Below are 21,836 nucleotides of genomic sequence, written 5' to 3'. Positions count from 1 at the left end.
TGAGGCTCTGAGTGGTTTTTAGCATCCCCAACTTGGTTTCACAGACCATGCTTCGGGGTGACGCTGCCACCACCATTCTGTGTGGGTGGCTGTGGGCCATGGCTGTATCCAGAGGCCCGCCTCGTGTCTTCCCAGGGCACCTCTGCAGCTGACAGCTCATCCTGTGGCCAGAGGGCATCTTTGCTCCTGAGTGCCCGCACCTATGGGGCCCTGGCTCAGCGCCCGGTGTGGGCAACCAGATGAGCCCTGACTCACCGTGTCCCCGAGGTGGCTTAGCTGTATTCAGGCCTCTCGGGCGTGGGCTGGCTCCAGGGGGGTTTGGGGCTTCTTTTTTCTCAGCTGCTGTGCCTGGAACTCCCAGCTGGTGAGGGTTCCCCTGGTCCTAAGGACTGGGTTAGACCGGTGAGCCAGTGTCACTGTCACAGGGGAAGGAGGGCACCACTGTTCCTGTTTTCAGGGCCGCCACTGGCCCCCAGTGCTGGAGGCCCCGAGAAGGGGTGACCGCTGCAGACCCAATGCGGTGTAGGGGGAGAGAGTTGCGGACTCAGAGCCCGAGCAGAGTGGTGCTGTCGCTGTGGACTCCGGGCGCGCTGCCCTCCCCCCTCCCCCCCGCAATCTCAGTCTCTCCATCTATAAAACGGGGACGGTAACATTTCCCTCCTGGAGCTGTTCTAAAGAACCCACCGAGGACGGTGTGTATCGTGGAGCTCGTGTGCACCAGAACTTTTCACACACGCGCTCTCTCTCCTCCAGCCCTCCGGGAGATCCTATATCGTCTCCATTTTCACAGATGAGGAAATGGATGTTCAGGGAAGTTGAGTGACTTGGCCAGGGTCACACACACAGCTGGGAAAGATGCAGAGCCAGGGTTGATAGCTAAGTCTGGCGTCCCCTAATCCCCCTCTCTGTGATCCCAGGCTGGAGAGCCACGTAGGAATGGAATGATGACAGTGGGGAAGGTTAAGGTTTTGGTCTGGCCCAGAGAGCAGAACACTCCACTATCTCTTACGGTCGGGGTGCCGAGCAAGCCAGTTGTTGAGGGCGAGTGTCCTTGTCCGCTTTTCCCTAGGCCCTGTGACCGAGATTCCCGACGACGAGAGACTGAGAAGACAGGAAGGAGGGGCGGGCTCCTGGCAAGGCATCCGCTCCTGAACTGAGTCCTGCAAAAGGTCCGTGAGAGGGAGGGTGTGATGGAGGGGATGGGCAGGGGAGGGGAGGGACCCTGTGTGGCATGGGAGGCAGGGCCCTGGGTGGAAGGGATGAGGGGCTGGCTACCTCCGAAGTCGGTTGCCACCAGTGTGCACTTTCCGTATCCTCTGCGGTGCCTTGGGAACATTCCACAGTGGACACGGGCCCCTCGGAGACGCTGCTTCACTCCCTGGGAGCTCCCAGCACCAGAGATCTTTGGCTTTCTCATCTCCTCATACCCCCTGAGCCCCCACTTGTCCTGAGCCCCGTTTCCTTACCTCACCCCAGATGGAGAAGGAGGAGGAGACGACCCGGGAGCTGTTGCTGCCCAACTGGCAGGGCAGCGGCTCCCATGGGCTGACCATTGCCCAGAGGGACGACGGCGTCTTTGTGCAGGAGGTGATGCAGAACTCCCCTGCGGCCCGCACTGGGGTGGTCAAGGAGGGTGAGTCACTTCAGGGTGTGGGCTGGGTGCTGGAGTGGGGTGGAGGAGGGTGGCGGACGGAAGGGCACCGTCCCGGTGGCATCAGGGTGGTCGGTACCCGAGCCCTGCCCTCCTCTGCCCCCACTGGGGCAGGCGGTGACGTAGGGCGGTGGAGACGTAGTCCCTAGTCCTCACTCCACTGCTCACGAGCTCTCTCACTTCGGACAAATCAGTTGGCCTCCCTAAGCCTCAGTTTCTTCATCTGTGCAACGTGTATTATGGCGGTCGGACATGCATTAAATTAAGTCCGTTCGAGGGCCCAGTGCGTGGTGGTTGTGTGCTGTTTCCCTGAGACCCTGGGTGGGGGTCTCACCAGCTTCTCGCTCCTCCCTGCTCAGGGGACCAGATTGTGGGTGCCACCATCTACTTTGACAACCTGCAATCAGGCGAGGTGACCCAGCTGCTGAACACCATGGGGCACCACACCGTGGGCCTGAAGCTTCACCGCAAGGGCGACCGCTCCCCTGAGCCTGGCCAGACCTGGACCCACGAAGTCTTCAGCTCCCGAAGCTCCGAGGTGGTTCTGGTGAGTGCCTCGGCGGCTTTTCTGCGCCCCGAGTTCCCCCTGGCCATGCCGACCTGCTGGCCACTTCCTGAGCCTTGTGCCTGCCTGCCGGACCTCTCTTGTGGTGACTTTCCCTACTTTCTCTCTTGTGCATTCTCTGATGAGCCAGTCTGTGTGTTCCTGTTTGTGTCTGGTGTGCGGCTGATGTTGCCCTGAAAGTCTCCCGTCAGACTCTTCAGAGCCCCACAGCGTGGGAACCCACTCACGCTGTCTGGTCCTAGATGCCAGGAGGAAGGTCAGCTGTTTTGTAAGAATCTTCTAAATAGCCTCACAGGTGCCTCACAGGCAGCAGTTTTCAACTTCCAGAGGCCTGGACTCGTCTGTGAGTCAGAGGCTGGGCGGCAAAGTGCCTGAGGGACGTTTCTTTGCTCCTTCTGCCGGCTTCTTTATTTAACACGTAATGGGTCCTCGAAGTGACAGTGTTAACCCCAGCACACTGAGTCTCAACAAATGCTTTCTTGAGAGGTCCCTGAGAGAATTCCCCCTGCTGATTAAGTAAGCCAGTGAGTCGAGAGGATTAAGTAAGCCAGAGTGAGTCGAGAGTCGGGAGCCTAAAGGGTGAAGTCCACACAGAGATGGTCACCCAGGAGGCACCCCCGGCCCTTGACAGGCCCATCTGAATCTAGAATGGATTGTAAATCCTCCATCCACACAACGCAGCCGTCTACCCCGCTCCTCTCCCCGTGGCTTTTGCTTCCCGGAGTTTCCCCGAATAATTAGTTTTCCTCCTATGAGGTGGCCGTCAGCCCCTTTCTTCAGCCCCCTTTGCTCTGCCCCAGGAGGCTCCGTGGGTCTCCGTTCTGGTCCCAGCTTCTTTGGGAAACAGGCAGCCATGTTGTCGGCTGGGCTGTGGCCGGGCGTCTGTGACTCGGGCAGACCCTGCTTCAACCTCTGCCGGGCGTGTCTTTCTGCAGAGCGGGGATGATGAGGAGTACCGGCGCATCTACACCACGAAGATCAAGCCTCGGCTGAAGTCGGAGGATGGCATAGAAGGGGATCCTGGGGAGACCCAGAGCCGCACCATCACAGTGACTAGAAGGGTCACGGCCTACACTGTCGACGTGACAGGCCGTGAAGGTGCCAAGGACATCGACATCAGCAGCCCTGAGTTCAAGATCAAGATTCCACGGCATGAACTGACTGAAATCTCCACTGTGGATGTGGACACCCACCCTGGCAAGACAGTGATCAGACTGCCCTCGGGCTCGGGGGCAGTGTCTCCGACCACAGGCTCTGTCGCGGACATCCGAGCGGGGTCCGTTTCCGCTTCGGTACCAGAGCTCCAAGGTGCTGGCCCCTCGAAGCTCCAGGTCACCATGCCTGGGATAAAGGTGGGAAGCCCAGGCGTCAGCGTCAGTGCGAAGGGCTTGGACTTGGGTGGCAAAGGAGGGGCCCAAGTTCCAGGAGTGGACATTTCGTCTTCTCTTGGGGGTGGGGCAGTAGAGGTGCAGGACCCATCTCTTGCGAGTGGCAGTAATGGGAAAATTAAAATTCCCACTCTGAAAGTGCCAAAATTTGGTGTCCCAACGGCGCCTGAGGGCCAGGTGCCAGTGGCAGAGTTGAGTGTTTCCGCACCTGAATTCTCTGTGGGGCACAAGGGAGGCAAGCCAGGCCTGACCATTGGTGGGAGCATCCAGACCCCTCAGCTCGAAGTCAGTGCTCCTTCTGCCAGTATTGAGGGGAAGCTGAAAGGCCCCCAAATCACTGGGCCATCACTTGAGACTGGTCTAGGCCTGAAAGGTGCCAAGTCACAGGGGAGCATCGGGGTGGATGTCTCTGTGCCCAAGATTGAGGGCACCATCACTGGCTCCAATGTGGAAGTTCAAGCCCCTGACGTTGATATTCACGGGCCTGGGGGCAAACTGAATATGCCCAAGATGAAAGTTCCCAAATTCTCTGTATTAGGTTCTAAGGGAGAGGGAGCTGGCATTGATGTGACAGGTGCAGTGACTCTTCCTGGGGTCTCTGGGAACGTCAGTCTGCCTGAAGTTGCTGCCGGGGGGCTGGAAGGGAAGGTGAAGGGTACGAAAGTCAAGACTCCTGAAATGATTATTCAAAAACCTAAAATCTCCATGCAGGATGTGGATCTGAGCCTTGGGTCTCCTAAACTGAAAGGAGATATTAAGGTTTCTGCGCCTGGGGTGCACGGTGATGTTAAGGGCCCTCAAGTGGCAGTGAAAGGCGCCAAAGTGGACATAGAGACACCTAGCCTTGAGGGGACTTTGACAGGACCCAAGCTTAGTAGTCCTTCTGGGAAAACAGGCACCTATGGGATCTCTATGGCAGATGTAGACTTAAATGTGACTGCCCCTAAAGTGAAAGGGGGTGTGGATGTTGTACTCCCAAAAGTAGAAGGGAAAGTCAAAGTCCCTCAAGTTGACATCAAAGGACCCAAAGTGGACGTCAGGGCCCCAGATGTGGAAGTGCATGGCCCAGAATGGAACCTGAAAGTGCCCAAGTTCAACGCTCCAGGAGTTGGAGGGGAAGGCCCAGATGTAGATGTGAAACTACCCAAAGGAGATGTCAGTATTTCAGGGCCCAAGGTCAACGTGGAGGCCCCAAATGTCAACGTAGGGGGCCTGGGAGGCAAACTTAAAGCCCCTGATATTAAGCTGCCTGAAGTCAGTGTCAAGACACCAAAGATCTCCATGCCTGATGTAGATTTACATGTTAAAGGCCCAAAGGTAAAAGGAGAATATGATGTAACATCCCCAAAACTTGAAGGAGAACTGAAAGGCCCCAAAATGGACATTGATGCCCCGGATGTGGATGTTCATGGCCCAGACTGGCATCTGAAGATGCCCAAGATGAAAATGCCCAAATTCAGTGTTCCAGGGCTCAAAGCGGAGGGCCCAGAAGTGGATGTGAATCTTCCCAAGGCTGATGTGGACATTTCTGGGCACAAGGTGGATGTTAGTGGTCCAGATGTGAGCATTGAGGGACCAGACGGGAAATTGAAGGGACCTAAGTTCAAGATGCCCGAGATGAATATCAAAGCCCCGAAGATCTCCATGCCAGATGTGGACTTACATCTGAAAGGCCCTAAGGTAAAAGGAGAATACGATGTCACAGTGCCAAAAGTTGAAGGTGAGATCAAAGTTCCTGATGTTGAACTTAAAAGTGCCAAAGTGGATATTGATGCTCCACATGTTGATGCTCACGGCCCAGATTGGCACCTGAAGATGCCCAAAATGAAAATGCCCAAGTTCAGCATGCCTGGCTTCAAAGCAGAGGGCCCAGAAGTGGACGTGAACCTGCCCAAGACAGACGTTGACATCTCAGGACCCACAGCGGACATTGAAGTTCCAGATGTGAATATTGAGGGACCCGAAGGAAAGCTGAAGGGTCCCAAGTTTAAGATGCCTGAAATGAATATTAAGGCCCCAAAGATCTCTGTGCCTGATGTAGATTTGCATATGAAAGGTCCCAGGGTAAAAGGAGAATATGATGTTACAGTGCCAAAGCTGGAAGGGGAACTCAAAGGGCCAAAAGTAGACGTCAGTGTCCCCGATGTGGACGTTCATAGTCCTGAATGGAACCTAAAGATGCCCAAGATGAAGATGCCCAAATTTACCATGCCCAGCCTCAAAGGGGAGGGCCCAGAAGTGGATGTGAACCTGCCAAAGGCTGATGTGGACATTTCGGCACCCAAGATAGATATCGGTGCTCCAGACTTGAGCCTTGAAGGACCAGAAGGAAAGTTGAAGGGTCCAAAGTTTAAGATGCCTGAGATGCACTTCAAAGCTCCTAAGAGGACTCTGCCAGATGTTGACTTGGATCTTAAAGGACCCAAAATGAAAGGAAATCTAGATATGTCTGCACCAAAAATAGAAGGTGAAATGAAAGTTCCAGATGTGGACATCAAAGGACCTAAGGTAGACATTAAAGCACCAGATGTGGAAGTCCAAGGTGCAGACTGGAGCCTGAAAATGCCCAAGATGAAAATGCCCAAGTTCAGCATGCCCAGCCTCAAAGGGGAGGGCCCAGAAGTGGATGTGAACCTGCCCAAGGCTGACATTGACATCTCTGGACCCAAGGTGGACATTGAAGCCCCGGACGTGAGCCTTGAAGGTCCAGAAGGGAAGCTGAAAGGCCCTAAGTTTAAGATGCCCGAGATGCACTTCAAGGCTCCCAAGCTCTCCATGCCTGATGTGGACTTACACTTGAAAGGTCCCAAAGTGAAAGGGGATGTGGATGTATCTGTGCCCAAGATAGAAGGTGAAATGAAAGTGCCAGATGTGGACATCAAAGGCCCCAAAGTGGACATTGATGTCCCAGATGTGGATGTTCATGGCCCAGACTGGAACTTGAAAATGCCCAAGATGAAAATGCCCAAATTTAGCGTGCCTGGCTTCAAAGGCGAGGGCCCAGAAGTGGATGTGAACCTGCCCAAGGCTGACATTGACGTATCTGGCCCCAAGGTGGACATTGAAGCCCCAGATGTGAGCCTTGAGGGCCCAGAAGGGAAGCTGAAGGGCCCCAAGTTTAAGATGCCTGAGATGCACTTCAAGGCTCCCAAGATGTCCATGCCTGATGTGAACTTGAATCTTAAGGGGCCAAAACTGAAGGGAGATGTGGACGTGTCTGTGCCTGATGTAGAAGGTGAAATAAAAGTGCCAGATGTTGACATTAAAGGGCCCAAAGTTGACATCAGTGCTCCAGATGTGGATGTTCATGGGCCAGACTGGCACCTGAAGATGCCCAAGATAAAAATGCCCAAGATCAGCATGCCAGGTTTCAAAGGAGAGGGCCCAGAAGTGGATGTGAACCTGCCCAAGGCTGACATTGATGTCTCAGGACCCAAAGTGGATGTTGAAGTTCCAGATGTGAATATTGATGGTCCAGATGCAAAAGTAAAAGGTCTTAAATTTAAGATGCCAGAAATGAATATAAAGCCTCAGAAGATATCCATGCCAGATGTTGGTTTGCATTTGAAAGGTCCTAAAATGAAAGGAGATTATGATGTTACAACTCCAAAGGTAGAAGGAGAGATAAAAGCTCCTGATGTTGACATCAAAGGGCCCAAAGTGGACATTAATGCACCAGATGCGGGGGTTCATGGCCCAGACTGGCACCTGAAGATGCCCAGGGTGAAAATGCCCAAGTTCAGCATGCCAGGCTTCAAAGGCGAGGGCCCAGAAGTGGATGTGAACCTGCCCAAGGCTGACATTGATGTCTCTGGACCCAAGGTGGACATTGATGTTCCAGATGTGAATATTGAAGGTCCAGAGGGGAAACTAAAGGGTCCCAAGTTTAAGATGCCAAGCATGAATATACAGACACACAAAATCTCTATGCCTGATGTTGGACTTAATCTGAAAGCCCCTAAACTGAAAATGGATGTCGATGTTTCCCTTCCCAAAGTGGAAGGAGACTTGAAAGGTCCTGAAGTTGACATGAAGGCCCCGAAGATGGATGTGGATGTTGGTGATATTGACATTGAAGGTCCAGAAGGAAAGCTGAAGGGCCCTAAGTTTAAGATGCCTGAGATGCACTTCAAGACCCCCAAGCTCTCCATGCCTGATGTGGACTTACACTTGAAAGGTCCCAAAGTGAAAGGGGATGTGGATGTGTCTGTGCCCAAGATAGAAGGTGAAATGAAAGTGCCAGATGTGGACATCAAAGGCCCCAAAGTGGACGTCGATGTCCCAGATGTGGATGTTCATGGCCCAGACTGGCACCTGAAGATGCCCAAGGTGAAAATGCCCAAGTTCAGCATGCCTGGCTTCAAGGGTGAGGGCCCAGAAGTGGATGTGAACCTGCCCAAGGCTGACATTAATGTGTCTGGCCCCAAAGTGGACATTGATGCTCCTGATTTGGATATTGAAGGACCAGAAGGAAAATTAAAGGGCTCTAAATTTAAGATGCCTAAGTTGAATATCAAAGCTCCTAAGATATCCATGCCAGATGTGGACTTGAATTTGAAGGGACCCAAAGTGAAAGGAGAAATAGATGCTTCCGTGCCTGAACTAGAAGGTGATCTCAGAGGTCCACAGGTTGATATCAAAGGTCCTGGTGTGGATGTGGAGATGCCTGATGTTGACCTGGAATGTCCTGATGCAAAGTTGAAAGGCCTTAAGTTTAAGATGCCCGAGATGCACTTCAAGGCTCCCAAGCTCTCCATGCCTGATGTGGACTTACACTTGAAAGGTCCCAAAGTGAAAGGGGATGTGGATGTGTCTGTGCCCAAGATAGAAGGTGAAATGAAAGTGCCAGATGTGGACATCAAAGGCCCCAAAGTGGACATTGATGTCCCAGATGTGGATGTTCATGGCCCAGACTGGAACTTGAAAATGCCCAAGATGAAAATGCCCAAATTTAGCGTGCCTGGCTTCAAAGGCGAGGGCCCAGAAGTGGATGTGAACCTGCCCAAGGCTGACATTGACGTATCTGGCCCCAAGGTGGACATTGAAGCCCCAGATGTGAGCCTTGAGGGCCCAGAAGGGAAGCTGAAGGGCCCCAAGTTTAAGATGCCTGAGATGCACTTCAAGGCTCCCAAGATGTCCATGCCTGATGTGAACTTGAATCTTAAGGGGCCAAAACTGAAGGGCGATGTGGATGTATCTGCGCCAAAATTGGAAGGAGATTTGAAAGGCCCCAGTGTGGATGTGGAGATGCCTGATGTTGACCTGGAATGTCCTGATGCAAAGTTGAAAGGCCCTAAGTTTAAGATGCCAGACATGCACTTCAAGACCCCCAAGCTCTCCATGCCTGATGTGGATTTACACTTAAAAGGCCCCAAAGTGAAAGGGGATGTGGATGTGTCTGTGCCCAAGATAGAAGGTGAAATGAAAGTGCCAGATGTGGACATCAAAGGCCCCAAAGTGGACATTGATGCCCCAGATGTGGATGTTCATGGCCCGGAGTGGCACCTGAAGATGCCCAAGATGAAAATGCCCAAGTTCAGCATGCCTGGCTTCAAAGGCGAGGGCCCAGATGTGGATGTGAACCTGCCTAAGGCTGACATTGACATCTCTGGACCTAAGGTGGACATTGAAGCCCCGGATGTGAGCCTTGAAGGTCCAGAAGGGAAGCTGAAAGGCCCTAAGTTCAAGATGCCTGAAATGCACTTTCATGCCCCTAAGATCTCCATGCCTGATGTTGATTTCAACTTAAAAGGGCCTAAAGTCAAAGGAGACTTTGATGTTTCTGGCCCAAAGCTGGAGGGAGAGTTAAAGGGTCCAGAACTGGATGTGAAAGGCCCCAAATTGGATGTTGACATGCCAGACGTAGCTGTGGAAGGTCCAGATGGAAAATGGAAAAGTCCTAAATTTAAGATGCCAGACATGCACTTTAAAGCTCCCAAAATCTCCATGCCAGACGTTGATTTACACTTAAAAAGTCCCAAGATAAAGGGAGACGTGGATGTTGATGTTCCGAAATTGGAAGGTGACCTCAAAGGGCCAGATCTCAAAGGTGACATCAGTGGGCCAGATATTGACATTGAAGGACCAGAGGGCAAATTGAAAGGTCCCAAGTTCAAGATGCCTGACATGCATTTCAAAGCCCCAAATATTTCTATGCCTGATGTGGACTTAAATTTGAAAGGACCCAAAGTCAAGGGGGATGTTGATGTGTCTGTGCCTGAGGTAGAAGGTAAAATTAAAGTACCAGATGTGAACATCAAGGGCCCCAAAGTAGACATAAATGCTCCTGATGTTCATGGCCCAGACTGGCACCTGAAGATGCCCAAAATGAAAATGCCCAAGTTCAGCATGCCTGGTTTTAAAACAGAGGGCCCAGAAGTAGATGTGAATCTTCCCAAGGCTGACATTGATGTCTCAGGACCCAAGGTTGACATTGAAGTCCCAGATATGAGCATTGAGAGTCCAGAGGGAAAGATCAAAGGGCCTAAATTTAAAATGCCAGAAATGAACATCAAAGCTCCCAAGATCTCGATGCCAGACGTAGATTTACACTTGAAAGGTCCTAAGGTCAAAGGAGATGTGGATGTTTCCCTACCTAAGGTGGAAGGTGACCTAAAGGGCCCCAAAGTGGACATTGATGCCCCAGATGTGGATATTCAAAGCCCAGACTGGCACCTGAAGATGCCCAAGATGAAAATGCCCAAGTTCAGCATGCCAGGCTTCAAAGGAGAGGGCCCAGATGTGGACGTGAACCTGCCCAAGGCCGACATTGATGTATCAGCACCCAAGGTGGACATCGAAGGCCCTGATGTTAACATTGAGGGACCAGAGGGAAAGTTGAAAGGTCCCAAGTTCAAGATGCCTGAGATGAACATCAAAGCCCCCAAGATCTCCATGCCTGACTTTGATTTGCACCTGAAAGGTCCTAAGGTCAAAGGAGATGTGGATGTTTCCCTGCCTAAGGTAGAAGGTGACCTAAAAGGCCCTGAAGTTGACATCAAAGGGCCCAAGGTGGACGTCGATGTCCCAGATATGGATGTGCATGGGCCAGACTGGCACCTGAAGATGCCCAAGATAAAAATGCCCAAGATCAGCATGCCAGGCTTCAAAGGCGAGGGCCCAGAAGTGGATGTGAACCTGCCCAAGGCTGACATTGATGTCTCAGGACCCAAAGTGGATGTTGAATGCCCTGATGTGAATATTGAAGGACCTGAAGGAAAGTGGAAAAGTCCAAAGTTTAAGATGCCTGAAATGCATTTTAAGACTCCTAAGATATCTATGCCAGATATTGACCTTAATCTGTCAGGTCCGAAAATAAAAGGAGATGTGGATGTCACAGGTCCTAAGTTAGAGGGAGACCTGAAAGGCCCCGAAGTTGACCTCAAAGGCCCTAAAGTGGACATTGATGTCCCAGATGTGGATGTTCATGGCCCAGACTGGCACTTGAAGATGCCCAAGATGAAAATGCCCAAGTTCAGCATGCCAGGGTTCAAAGGTGAGGGCCCAGAAGTGGATGTGAACCTGCCCAAGGCTGACATTGATGTCTCTGGACCCAAGGTGGACATTGATGTTCCAGATGTCAGTATCGAAGGTCCAGATGCAAAATTAAAGGGCTCCAAGTTCAAGATGCCAGAGATGAACATCAAAGCTCCCAAGATCTCCATGCCTGACTTTGATTTGCACCTGAAAGGTCCCAAAGTAAAGGGAGATGTGGATGTGTCTCTGCCTAAGGTGGAAGGTGACGTGAAGGCCCCTGAGGTTGACATCAAAGGCCCCAAGGTGGACGTTGATGTCCCAGATGTGGATGTGCATGGACCAGACTGGCACCTGAAGATGCCCAAGGTGAAAATGCCCAAGTTCAGCATGCCAGGCTTCAAAGGAGAAGGCCCCGATGTGGACGTGAACCTGCCCAAGGCCGACATTGATGTATCAGCACCCAAGGTGGACATCGAAGGCCCTGATGTTAACATTGAGGGACCAGAGGGAAAGTTGAAAGGTCCTAAGTTCAAGATGCCTGAGATGAACATCAAAGCCCCCAAGATCTCCATGCCTGACTTTGATTTGCACCTGAAAGGTCCTAAGGTCAAAGGAGATGTGGATGTTTCCCTGCCTAAGGTAGAAGGTGACCTAAAAGGCCCTGAAGTTGACATCAAAGGGCCGAAGGTGGACGTTGATGTCCCAGATGTGGATGTACATGGCCCAGACTGGCACCTGAAGATGCCCAAGGTGAAAATGCCCAAGTTCAGCATGCCAGGCTTTAAAGGCGAGGGCCCAGAAGTGGATGTGAACCTGCCCAAGGCTGATGTTGATGTGGCTGGACCCAAGGTGGACATTGTAGGCCCTGATGTTAACATTGAGGGACCAGAGGGAAAGTTGAAAGGTCCCAAGTTCAAGATGCCTGAGATGAACATCAAAGCCCCCAAGATCTCCATGCCTGACATTGATCTTAACCTGAAGGGCCCTAAAGTGAAGGGTGATGTGGATGTGTCTTTACCAAAAGTGGAAGGTGAGATTAAAGTTCCTGAAGTGGATATTAAAGGCCCTAAAGTCGACGTTGATGTCCCAGATGTGGATGTGCATGGCCCAGACTGGCACCTGAAGATGCCCAAGATAAAAATGCCCAAGATCAGCATGCCAGGCTTCAAAGGCGAGGGCCCAGAAGTGGATGTGAACCTGCCCAAGGCTGACATTGATGTCTCTGGACCCAAGGTGGATATTGATGTTCCAGATGTCAATATTGAAGGTCCAGATGCGAAACTGAAGGGCCCCAAATTCAAGATGCCAGAGATGAACATCAAAGCTCCCAAGATCTCCATGCCTGATTTGGACATTAATCTCAAAGGCCCTAAAATGAAAGGAGAGGCGGATGTTTCCCTTCCAAACGTAGAAGGTGATTTGAAAGGACCTACTCTTGACACCAAGGGCCCAAAGATAGATGTAGATGCTCCAGATATTGACATCCATGGCCCTGAAGGCAAATTAAAAGGTCCCAAACTGAAGATGCCAGACATGCATGTGAACATGCCTAAGATCTCCATGCCTGAAATTGACCTGAATTTGAAAGGCCCAAAGCTTAAGGGAGATGTTGATGTTTCTGGGCCCAAATTAGAAGGTGACATTAAAGCTCCCAAGTTGGATGTAAAGGGTCCAGAAGTGGACATTTCTGGTCCTAAGCTCAGTCTTGAAGGCAAGTCAAAGAAATCACGTTTTAAGCTTCCTAAATTTAATTTTTCGGGCTCCAAAGTTCAGACACCTGAGGTGGATGCCAAAGTTAAAAAGCCGGATATTGATGTGACAGGTCCAAAAGTTGATATTAATGCTCCTGATGTTGAGGTCCAAGGAAAAGTGAAAGGATCCAAGTTCAAAATGCCTTTCCTGAGTATTTCATCTCCTAAAGTTTCTATGCCTGATGTGGAATTAAATCTGAAAGGCCCTAAAGTCAAAGGAGACTTGGATGTTACAGCTCCTAATTTAGAAGGTGACTTGAAAGGACCCAAAGTGGATATTAAGGCCCCAGAAGTTCATCTTGATGCACCCGATGTGGATGTGCATGGTCCAGATTGGAACTTGAAAATGCCCAAAATGAAAATGCCCAAGTTTGGTGTGCCTGGCTTAAAAGCAGAAGGGCCAGAAATGGCTGTGGATCTGCCCAAAGGAGATATCAACATAGAGGGTCCCAGAATGGACATTGAGGGCCCAGAAATCAATGTGGAAGGTGTAGAAGGAGGCTTAAAAGGTCCCAAACTCAAGATGCCTGACATGAATATCAAAACTCCCAAGATCTCCATGCCTGACATTGATTTAAACCTGAAGGGCCCCAAGGTGAAAGGTGATATTGATGTTTCTTTGCCCAAAGTTGAAGGGGATCTGAAAGGGCCAGAGATCGATATCAGAGGCCCTAAAGTGGACGTTGATGTCCCTGACGTGGATGTGCATGGGCCAGACTGGCACCTGAAAATGCCCAAGGTGAAAATGCCCAAGTTTAGCATGCCAGGTTTCAAAGGTGAGGGCCCAGACGTGGATGTTACTCTCCCTAAGGCTGACATTGATATTTCTGGCCCCAAAGTGGACATTGATGCCCCAGATGTGAATATTGAAGGTCCAGATGCAAAACTGAAGGGCCCCAAGTTCAAGATGCCTGAGATGAACATCAAAGCTCCCAAAATCTCCATGCCTGACTTTGATCTGAACTTAAAGGGCCCCAAAATGAAAGGTGATGTGGATATGTCTTTGCCAAAAGTAGAAGGTGACTTAAAGGGCCCTGAGATGGACATCAAGGGCCCCAAATTGGACATTGACACTCCTGATATTAACATTGAAGGCCCAGAGGGAAAATTGAAGGGGCCCAAATTCAAGATGCCAGAGATGCACCTAAAGACTCCAAAGATTTCCATGCCTGACATTGATTTAAACCTGAAGGGCCCCAAGGTGAAGGGTGATGTGGACGTTTCCCTTCCCAAGCTTGAAGGGGATCTGAAAGGCCCTGAAGTGGACCTCAAAGGTCCCAAGGTGGACATTGATGCCCCTGATGTGGATGTTCATGGACCAGACTGGCACCTAAAAATGCCCAAGATAAAAATGCCCAAGATCAGCATGCCAGGCTTCAAAGGAGAGGGCCCAGATGTGGACGTGAACCTGCCCAAGGCCGACATTGATGTATCAGCACCCAAGGTGGACATCGAAGGCCCTGATGTTAACATTGAGGGACCAGAGGGAAAGTTGAAAGGTCCCAAGTTCAAGATGCCTGAGATGAACATCAAAGCCCCCAAGATCTCCATGCCTGACTTTGATTTGCACCTGAAAGGTCCTAAGGTCAAAGGAGATGTGGATGTTTCCCTGCCTAAGGTGGAAGGTGACCTAAAAGGCCCTGAAGTTGACATCAAAGGGCCCAAGGTGGACGTCGATGTCCCAGATGTGGATGTGCATGGGCCAGACTGGCACCTGAAGATGCCCAAGATAAAAATGCCCAAGATCAGCATGCCAGGCTTCAAAGGCGAGGGCCCAGAAGTGGATGTGAACCTGCCCAAGGCTGACATTGATGTATCAGCACCCAAGGTGGACATTGAAGGCCCTGATGTTAACATTGAGGGACCAGAGGGAAAGTTGAAAGGTCCCAAGTTCAAGATGCCTGAGATGAACATCAAAGCCCCCAAGATCTCCATGCCTGACTTTGATTTGCACCTGAAAGGTCCCAAGGTAAAGGGAGATGTGGATGTTTCCCTGCCTAAGGTAGAAGGTGACCTAAAAGGCCCTGAAGTTGACATCAAAGGGCCGAAGGTGGACGTTGATGTCCCAGATGTGGATGTTCATGGGCCAGACTGGCACCTGAAGATGCCCAAGGTGAAAATGCCCAAGTTCAGCATGCCAGGCTTCAAAGGCGAGGGCCCAGAAGTGGATGTGAACCTGCCCAAGGCTGACATTGATGTCTCTGGCCCCAAGGTGGACATTGAAGCCCCAGATGTGAGCCTCGAGGGCCCAGAAGGGAAGCTGAAGGGCCCCAAGTTTAAAATGCCTGACCTGCACCTCAAGGCCCCCAAGATCTCCATGCCTGAAGTGGACCTGAACCTGAAGGGTCCCAAGGTAAAGGGTGATGTGGATGTGTCTCTGCCCAAAGTGGAAGGTGACCTCAAGGGCCCGGAAGTTGACATCAAGGGCCCGAAAGTGGACATTGACGTCCCAGATGTGGATGTTCATGGGCCAGACTGGCACCTGAAGATGCCCAAGGTGAAAATGCCCAAGTTCAGCATGCCAGGCTTCAAAGGCGAGGGCCCAGAAGTGGATGTGAACCTGCCCAAGGCTGACATTGATGTCTCTGGACCCAAGGTGGATGTGGAAGTTCCAGATGTGCATATTGAAGGTCCAGATGCAAAACTGAAGGGCCCTAAGTTCAAGATGCCAGAGATGAACATCAAAGCTCCCAAGATCTCCATGCCTGATATTGACTTACACCTGAAAGGTCCCAAGGTAAAGGGTGATGTGGATGTGTCTTTGCCTAAAGTGGAAGGTGACCTCAAGGGCCCGGAAGTTGACATCAAAGGGCCCAACGTGGACATTGACGTCCCAGATGTGGATGTGCATGGGCCAGACTGGCACCTGAAGATGCCCAAGGTGAAAATGCCCAAGTTCAGCATGCCAGGCTTCAAAGGCGAGGGCCCAGAAGTGGATGTGAACCTGCCCAAGGCTGACATTGACATATCTGGACCCAAGGTAGACATTGATGTTCCAGATGTGAATATTGAAGGTCCAGATGCAAAACTGAAGGGCCCTAAGTTCAAGATGCCAGAGATGAACATCAAAGCTCCCAAAATCTCCATGCCTGACCTTGACTTTAATCTGAAGGGCCCCAAAATGAAGGGTGATGTAGATGTGTCTCTGCCCAAGGTGGAAGGTGACCTCAAGGGCCCTGAAATAGACATAAAGGGCCCCAAATTGGACATTGACACTCCTGATGTCAACATTGAAGGCCCAGAAGGAAAATTGAAGGGGCCCAAATTTAAGATGCCAGATATGCATATTAAAGCCCCCAAGCTCTCCATGCCTGACTTTGACTTAAATTTGAAAGGCCCAAAGGTAAAGGGGGATGTGGATCTTTCATTACCTAAGGTGGAAGGTGATCTAAAAGGGCCAGAGGTGGACATTGAAGGTCCTGAAGGGAAACTCAAAGGTCCCAAATTTAAAATGCCTGATGTCCATTTCAAAACCCCACAAATCTCCATGAGTGACATCGATTTGAACTTGAAAGGACCGAAGATAAAGGGAGATTTGGACATTTCCATTCCTAAACTGGAAGGAGATCTGAAAGGCCCCAAAGTGGATGTTAAAGGCCCTAATCTAGACATAGACACTCCTGATGTTGACATTCATGGCCCAGAAGGGAAACTGAAGGGCCCCAAGTTTAAAATGCCTGACCTGCACCTCAAGGCCCCCAAGATCTCCATGCCTGAAGTGGACCTGAACCTGAAGGGTCCCAAGGTAAAGGGCGATGTGGATGTGTCTCTGCCCAAAGTGGAAGGTGACCTCAAGGGCCCGGAAGTTGACATCAAGGGCCCGAAAGTGGACATTGACGTCCCAGATGTGGATGTTCATGGGCCAGACTGGCACCTGAAGATGCCCAAGGTGAAAATGCCCAAGTTCAGCATGCCAGGCTTCAAAGGCGAGGGCCCAGAAGTGGATGTGAACCTGCCCAAGGCTGACATTGATGTCTCTGGACCCAAGGTGGATGTGGAAGTTCCAGATGTGCATATTGAAGGTCCAGATGCAAAACTGAAGGGCCCTAAGTTCAAGATGCCAGAGATGAACATCAAAGCTCCCAAGATCTCCATGCCTGATATTGACTTACACCTGAAAGGTCCCAAGGTAAAGGGTGATGTGGATGTGTCTTTGCCTAAAGTGGAAGGTGACCTCAAGGGCCCGGAAGTTGACATCAAAGGGCCCAACGTGGACATTGACGTCCCAGATGTGGATGTGCATGGGCCAGACTGGCACCTGAAGATGCCCAAGGTGAAAATGCCCAAGTTCAGCATGCCAGGCTTCAAAGGCGAGGGCCCAGAAGTGGATGTGAACCTGCCCAAGGCTGACATTGACATATCTGGACCCAAGGTGGACATTGATGTTCCAGATGTGAATATTGAAGGTCCAGATGCAAAACTGAAGGGCCCTAAGTTCAAGATGCCAGAGATAAATATCAAAGCTCCCAAAATCTCCATGCCTGATGTTGACTTGGATTTGAAAGGACCCAAAGTCAAAGGAGATTTTGATGTGTCTGTCCCTAAGATTGAAGGTACTTTCAAAGGCCCAGAAGTAGACCTTAAAGGTCCAGGTGTGGATATTGAAGGCCCTGATGTCAAGCTTAGCGGCCCAAATTTAAAGATGCCATCGCTGGATATATCTGCCCCTAAAGTAACTGTTCCTGATGTTGATTTGCATCTCAAGACACCCAAAATTGGGGTTTCTGGTCCCACGTTAGGTGGTGAACTGGACCTCAAAGGGCCCAAAGTTGATTTAGAAGCTCCAAGCTTGGATGTACACATGGAGAGCCCAGATATCAATGTTGAGGGGCCAGATATTAAAATTCCCAAATTTAAGAAACCCAAGTTTGGATTTGGGGCAAAAAGTCCCAAAGCTGACCTCAAGCCAGCTTCCTTGGATGTGGCTGTTCCCGAGGCAGAACTGAACGTCGAGACTCCTGACATCAGTGTTGGTGGCAAGGGCAAGAAAAGTAAGTTTAAAATGCCTAAGATTCACATGAGTGGTCCTAAAATGAAGGCCAAAAAACAGGGATTTGATTTGAATGTTCCTGGGGGTGAAGTTGACGCCAGTCTCAAGACTCCTGACGTAGATGTCAACGTTGTGGGGCCAGATGCCACACTTAAAGTTGATGTGAAATCCCCCAAAACCAAGAAACCTATGTTTGGAAAGATGTACTTTCCCGATGTAGAATTTGACATTAAATCACCTAAATTTAAAGCAGAGGCCCCCCTCCCTAGCCCCAAAATAGAGGGTGAAATCCAGGCACCTGATCTGGATATTTCTTCAGGGATTAATGTGGAAGGTCCTGACCTCAAGCTGAAGGCTCCGAAGTTGAAGGTGCCAGGTATGGATGTTTCCGGCCCCAAAACAGAGGGCGACTTCAAAGGCCCCAGGGTGCAGGCAAACTTGGATGCACCTGACATCGACATTGAAGGCCCAGATGCTAAAGTCAAAGCACCGTCGTTCGGCATTTCTGCCCCTCAGGTCTCCACCCCCGATGTGAACGTTAACTTGAAAGGACCAAAGTTAAAGGGTGATGTCTCCAGTGCGGGACTGGAAGGACCAGACATAGATCTGCAAGGTCCAGAATCGAAAATCAAGTTCCCCAAGTTTTCAATGCCCAAGATCGGCGTCCCTGGTGTGAAAATGGAAGGCGGAGGAGCTGAGGTCCACGCCCAGCTGCCTTCTCTTGAAGGAGGCTTGAGTGCACCTGATGTTAATCTTGAAGGAACTGATGTGTCTCTGAAGGGGCCAAGAGTAGACTTGCCTTCAGTGAACCTCTCTATGCCCAAAGTCTCTGGACCTGACCTTGAGCTGAATTTGAAAGGACCAAGTTTGAAGGGAGACCTGGATGCCTCTGTTCCCAGCGTGAAGGTGCATGCCCCAGGGCTTGACCTCAGAGGTGTCGGCGGAAAGGTGAGGATGGAAGGAGATGGTGTGAAAATGCCGGGGATTGATGCCACAGCGCTAAACCTTGGCCTTGGCGCACCAGACGTGACCCTGAAGGGACCAAGCCTGCAGGGAGACTTGGCTGTCTCTGGTGACATCAAATGCCCTAAGGTATCAGTAGGTGCCCCTGATCTCAGCTTGGAGGCACCTGAAAGTGGCATTAAACTTCCCAAAATGAAGCTGCCCCAGTTTGGCATCTCCACACCAGGGTCCGACTTGGACATCAGTGTCAAGGGGCCACAAGTGACCGGAGAACTAAAGGGGCCAGGTGCGGATGTGAACCTCGGAGGCCTGAACCTGAAAGGGCCTCAGATCTCTGGCCCTCAAATCTCAGCACCAGACATGGCCTTGAACTTGGAAGGACCAAAAATAAAAGGGAGCCTCGGGGCCACTGGTGAGGTGAAAGGCCCCGCTGTTGGAGGAGGCCTTCCGGGCATCAGCGTGCAGGGCCTCGAAGGAAACCTCCAGATGCCTGGGGTTAAGGCCTCTGGATGTGATGTGGAGCTGTCAGGTGTGAATGTGAAACTGCCAACGGGGCACATTTCTGGTCCTGAAATCAAAGGCGATCTGAAAGGTTCGGGAATAGGTTTCCAGGGTGCTGTTCCTGACATTAGCGTGAAGGGGCCTTCATTTAATATGGCATCTCCTGAGGCAGATTTCGGTGTCAGCTTGAAGGGCCCGAAAATCAAAGGAGGTGTGGATGCATCAGGGGCTGTCAGCGCCCCGGCTGTCAGTCTGGGAGAAGGGCATATGAGTGTCAAAGGTTCTGGGGGTGAGTGGAAAGGACCCCAGGCCTCCTCCGCTCTCAACGTGGATGTGCCTAAGCTTGCCGGGGGACTTCATTTCTCAGGACCAAAGGTGGAAGGACTCCAGGGTCCTGGGCTGAGTGCGTCTGGGTCTCCAGGCCACTTGGAAAGCAGATCTGGAAAAGTAACATTCCCCAAAATGAAGATCCCCAAATTCACCTTCTCTGGCCGGGAGCTGGTTGGCAGAGAAGTGGGGGTGGATATTAACTTCCCGAAAGTGGAGGCCACTGTCCAGGCTGGTGCCGGAGAGGGCGAGTGGGAAGAGTCCGATGTAAAACTTAAAAAGTCCAAAATCAAAATGCCCAAGTTCAATTTTTCCAAACCTAAAGGGAAAGGTGGTGTCACTGGCTCACCAGAAGCATCCATTTCAGGGTCCAAAGGCGACCTGAAGAGCTCCAAGGCCAGCCTCGGTTCTCTGGAAGGAGAAGCAGAGGCGGAAACATCGTCGCCCAAAGGCAAATTCTCTTTGTTTAAAAGCAAGAAGCCGCGCCACCGCTCAAATTCCTTCAGTGACGAAAGGGAGCTGTCTGCGCCTTCCACCCCGACGGGGACTTTGGAGTTTGAAGGTGGGGAAGTGTCACTGGAAGGCGGGAAAGTCAAAGGGAAACACGGAAAGCTGAAATTTGGTACCTTCGGTGGATTGGGGTCAAAGAGCAAAGGCCATTATGAGGTGACTGGGAGCGATGACGAGGCAGGCAAGTTACAGGGCAGTGGCGTGTCCCTGGCCTCTAAGAAGTCCCGACTGTCCTCTTCTTCTAGCAATGACAGCGGGACTAAGGTTGGCATCCAGCTTCCCGAGGTGGAGCTAGTGGTTTCCAAGAAGGAGTAGCAGGTCTCTGTGTGGGTGTACATATATGTATAAAAATACATCAGCCTTGGGTGTGTTTGTATATAAACTCCAAAGAGAAACACGCCGAAAGACAGCCTCAGCATAATGCAAAGTTCTGGCCTCTGCCAGTAGCAAGCGCTGAAAAGCCAACCGCCCTTAAGCTCACGGCCGGCGCTTTACAGATAGGTAAAGAGTTCCAAGTTCGTCCAGCCCATGTGCAGAGTCAACAGTATTTGCCTTAAGATTTCAGTTTTTTTTTTGTTTTTTTTTTGCATTGAACGCTGAGAGCTCCTGTTTACTAAGCAAGCTTCTGTGTTTATTATCCTCATTTTTACTGAACATTGTTAGCGTTGGGGCAATGGAAACCCACTTTTTCATTGTAATGACTTTTGGGGCTTTTGTTAGTAAGGGTGGGGTGGGGTGGAAGGCAGTAGGGAGGGTCAGACCTCCATTTCTCCTAAGATTGGATCTATTCAAACAGCAAACACCCAGTGAGGGCCGAGAGGAGCCGGCGGGCAGGGCAGGGCAGGGCAGGGCAGGGCGTGTGGGTGTTTCTCGACCTCTGTAGCATCACTTCTCCCCCCCACCCCCACTCCCCCCCACCCCCCATGGGTGGCGGTCCCAGCCAGTTTGGTGCTCATGGTGAGAGGGAATTACAATCTGTTTGCAGATTGGCCAACCCACCAGCTCCACGTGAGGGGCTTCCATTCTGTGTATCGTAGGAGAGATGTTTATCTTCATGACCGCCACATTCCTGAAACGAGTTCTGATTTCTTTTAATAAAAGTTATCGTGATTAAGAAAATGTCCCGCACTTTAATGGCAAATTAATGGAGAATGTAAGGAAATGGATGCTGTCGAAGGCAAATAAAGCTGTTTATTAACCCTGATGCCTTGTGCCTTTGCATTCTGTGTCGGGAGTATGAAGTCTGCACACCCAGCCCTGATAGTTCAGACTCAGTCCATCCAGCGGACTAGCTCGTTTCATCAGTGGCTGAGGGAAGTCTTCGTTGCCTGGTTCTCCGGGTGAGGCTGGCTGCGAGTAATCAAGAGAGGCTTGGCACGTTGGCCGCCCGGGCTCCAGGACCCACCCACCCGCTTTCCATCCTCAGATACGAATACACGATTTAGAAATGGTTCTGAATGGGTAAGAAGATACCAATGGGAATGGAAAATAAGACCTACTGGAGTGGTAGAAAGGGCTCTCTCTGGCTCTGAGTTACAGGCCTGCCATCTCTTTATTTTTTATTTTTTTGTCTTTTTAAATGTATGGATTTTTGAGAGACAAGAGAGGGACAGAGCACGAGCAGGGGAGGGGTAGAGAGAGAGGGAGACACAGAATCCGAAACAGGCTGCCGGCTCCAAGCTGTCGGCCCAGAGCCCGATGCGGGGCTCGAACC

The 21,836-nt window shown here is 51.1% G+C and overlaps 1 protein-coding gene across 3 annotated transcripts in view; it reads left to right on the top strand.

The window, feature by feature from the left end:
* AHNAK (AHNAK nucleoprotein) overlaps positions 1-21,326 on the top strand; it is a 36,403-nt gene extending 15,077 nt beyond the window's left edge. For 2 of the 3 annotated variants that reach the window (XM_058689293.1, XM_058689292.1), the window contains exons 2-5: positions 1,070-1,169; positions 1,477-1,633; positions 2,011-2,198; positions 3,152-21,326. In XM_058689293.1, coding sequence (XP_058545276.1) covers positions 1,477-1,633; positions 2,011-2,198; positions 3,152-20,437 — 17,631 coding nt within the window. In that variant the 5' untranslated portion in view covers positions 1,070-1,169 and the 3' untranslated portion in view covers positions 20,438-21,326. The remainder of the gene's footprint in view (positions 1-1,069; positions 1,170-1,476; positions 1,634-2,010; positions 2,199-3,151) is intronic. The other variant, XM_058689294.1, reaches the window with a different exon arrangement.
* Positions 21,327-21,836: the final 510 nt, after the last annotated feature.

This window comes from Neofelis nebulosa, chromosome 10 (assembly GCF_028018385.1).
Source record: "Neofelis nebulosa isolate mNeoNeb1 chromosome 10, mNeoNeb1.pri, whole genome shotgun sequence".
Classification (NCBI taxonomy): Eukaryota; Metazoa; Chordata; class Mammalia; order Carnivora; family Felidae; genus Neofelis; species Neofelis nebulosa.
The sequence above is the reverse complement of the archived record's forward strand: the minus strand, read 5'-3'. Positions and strand labels throughout refer to the sequence as shown.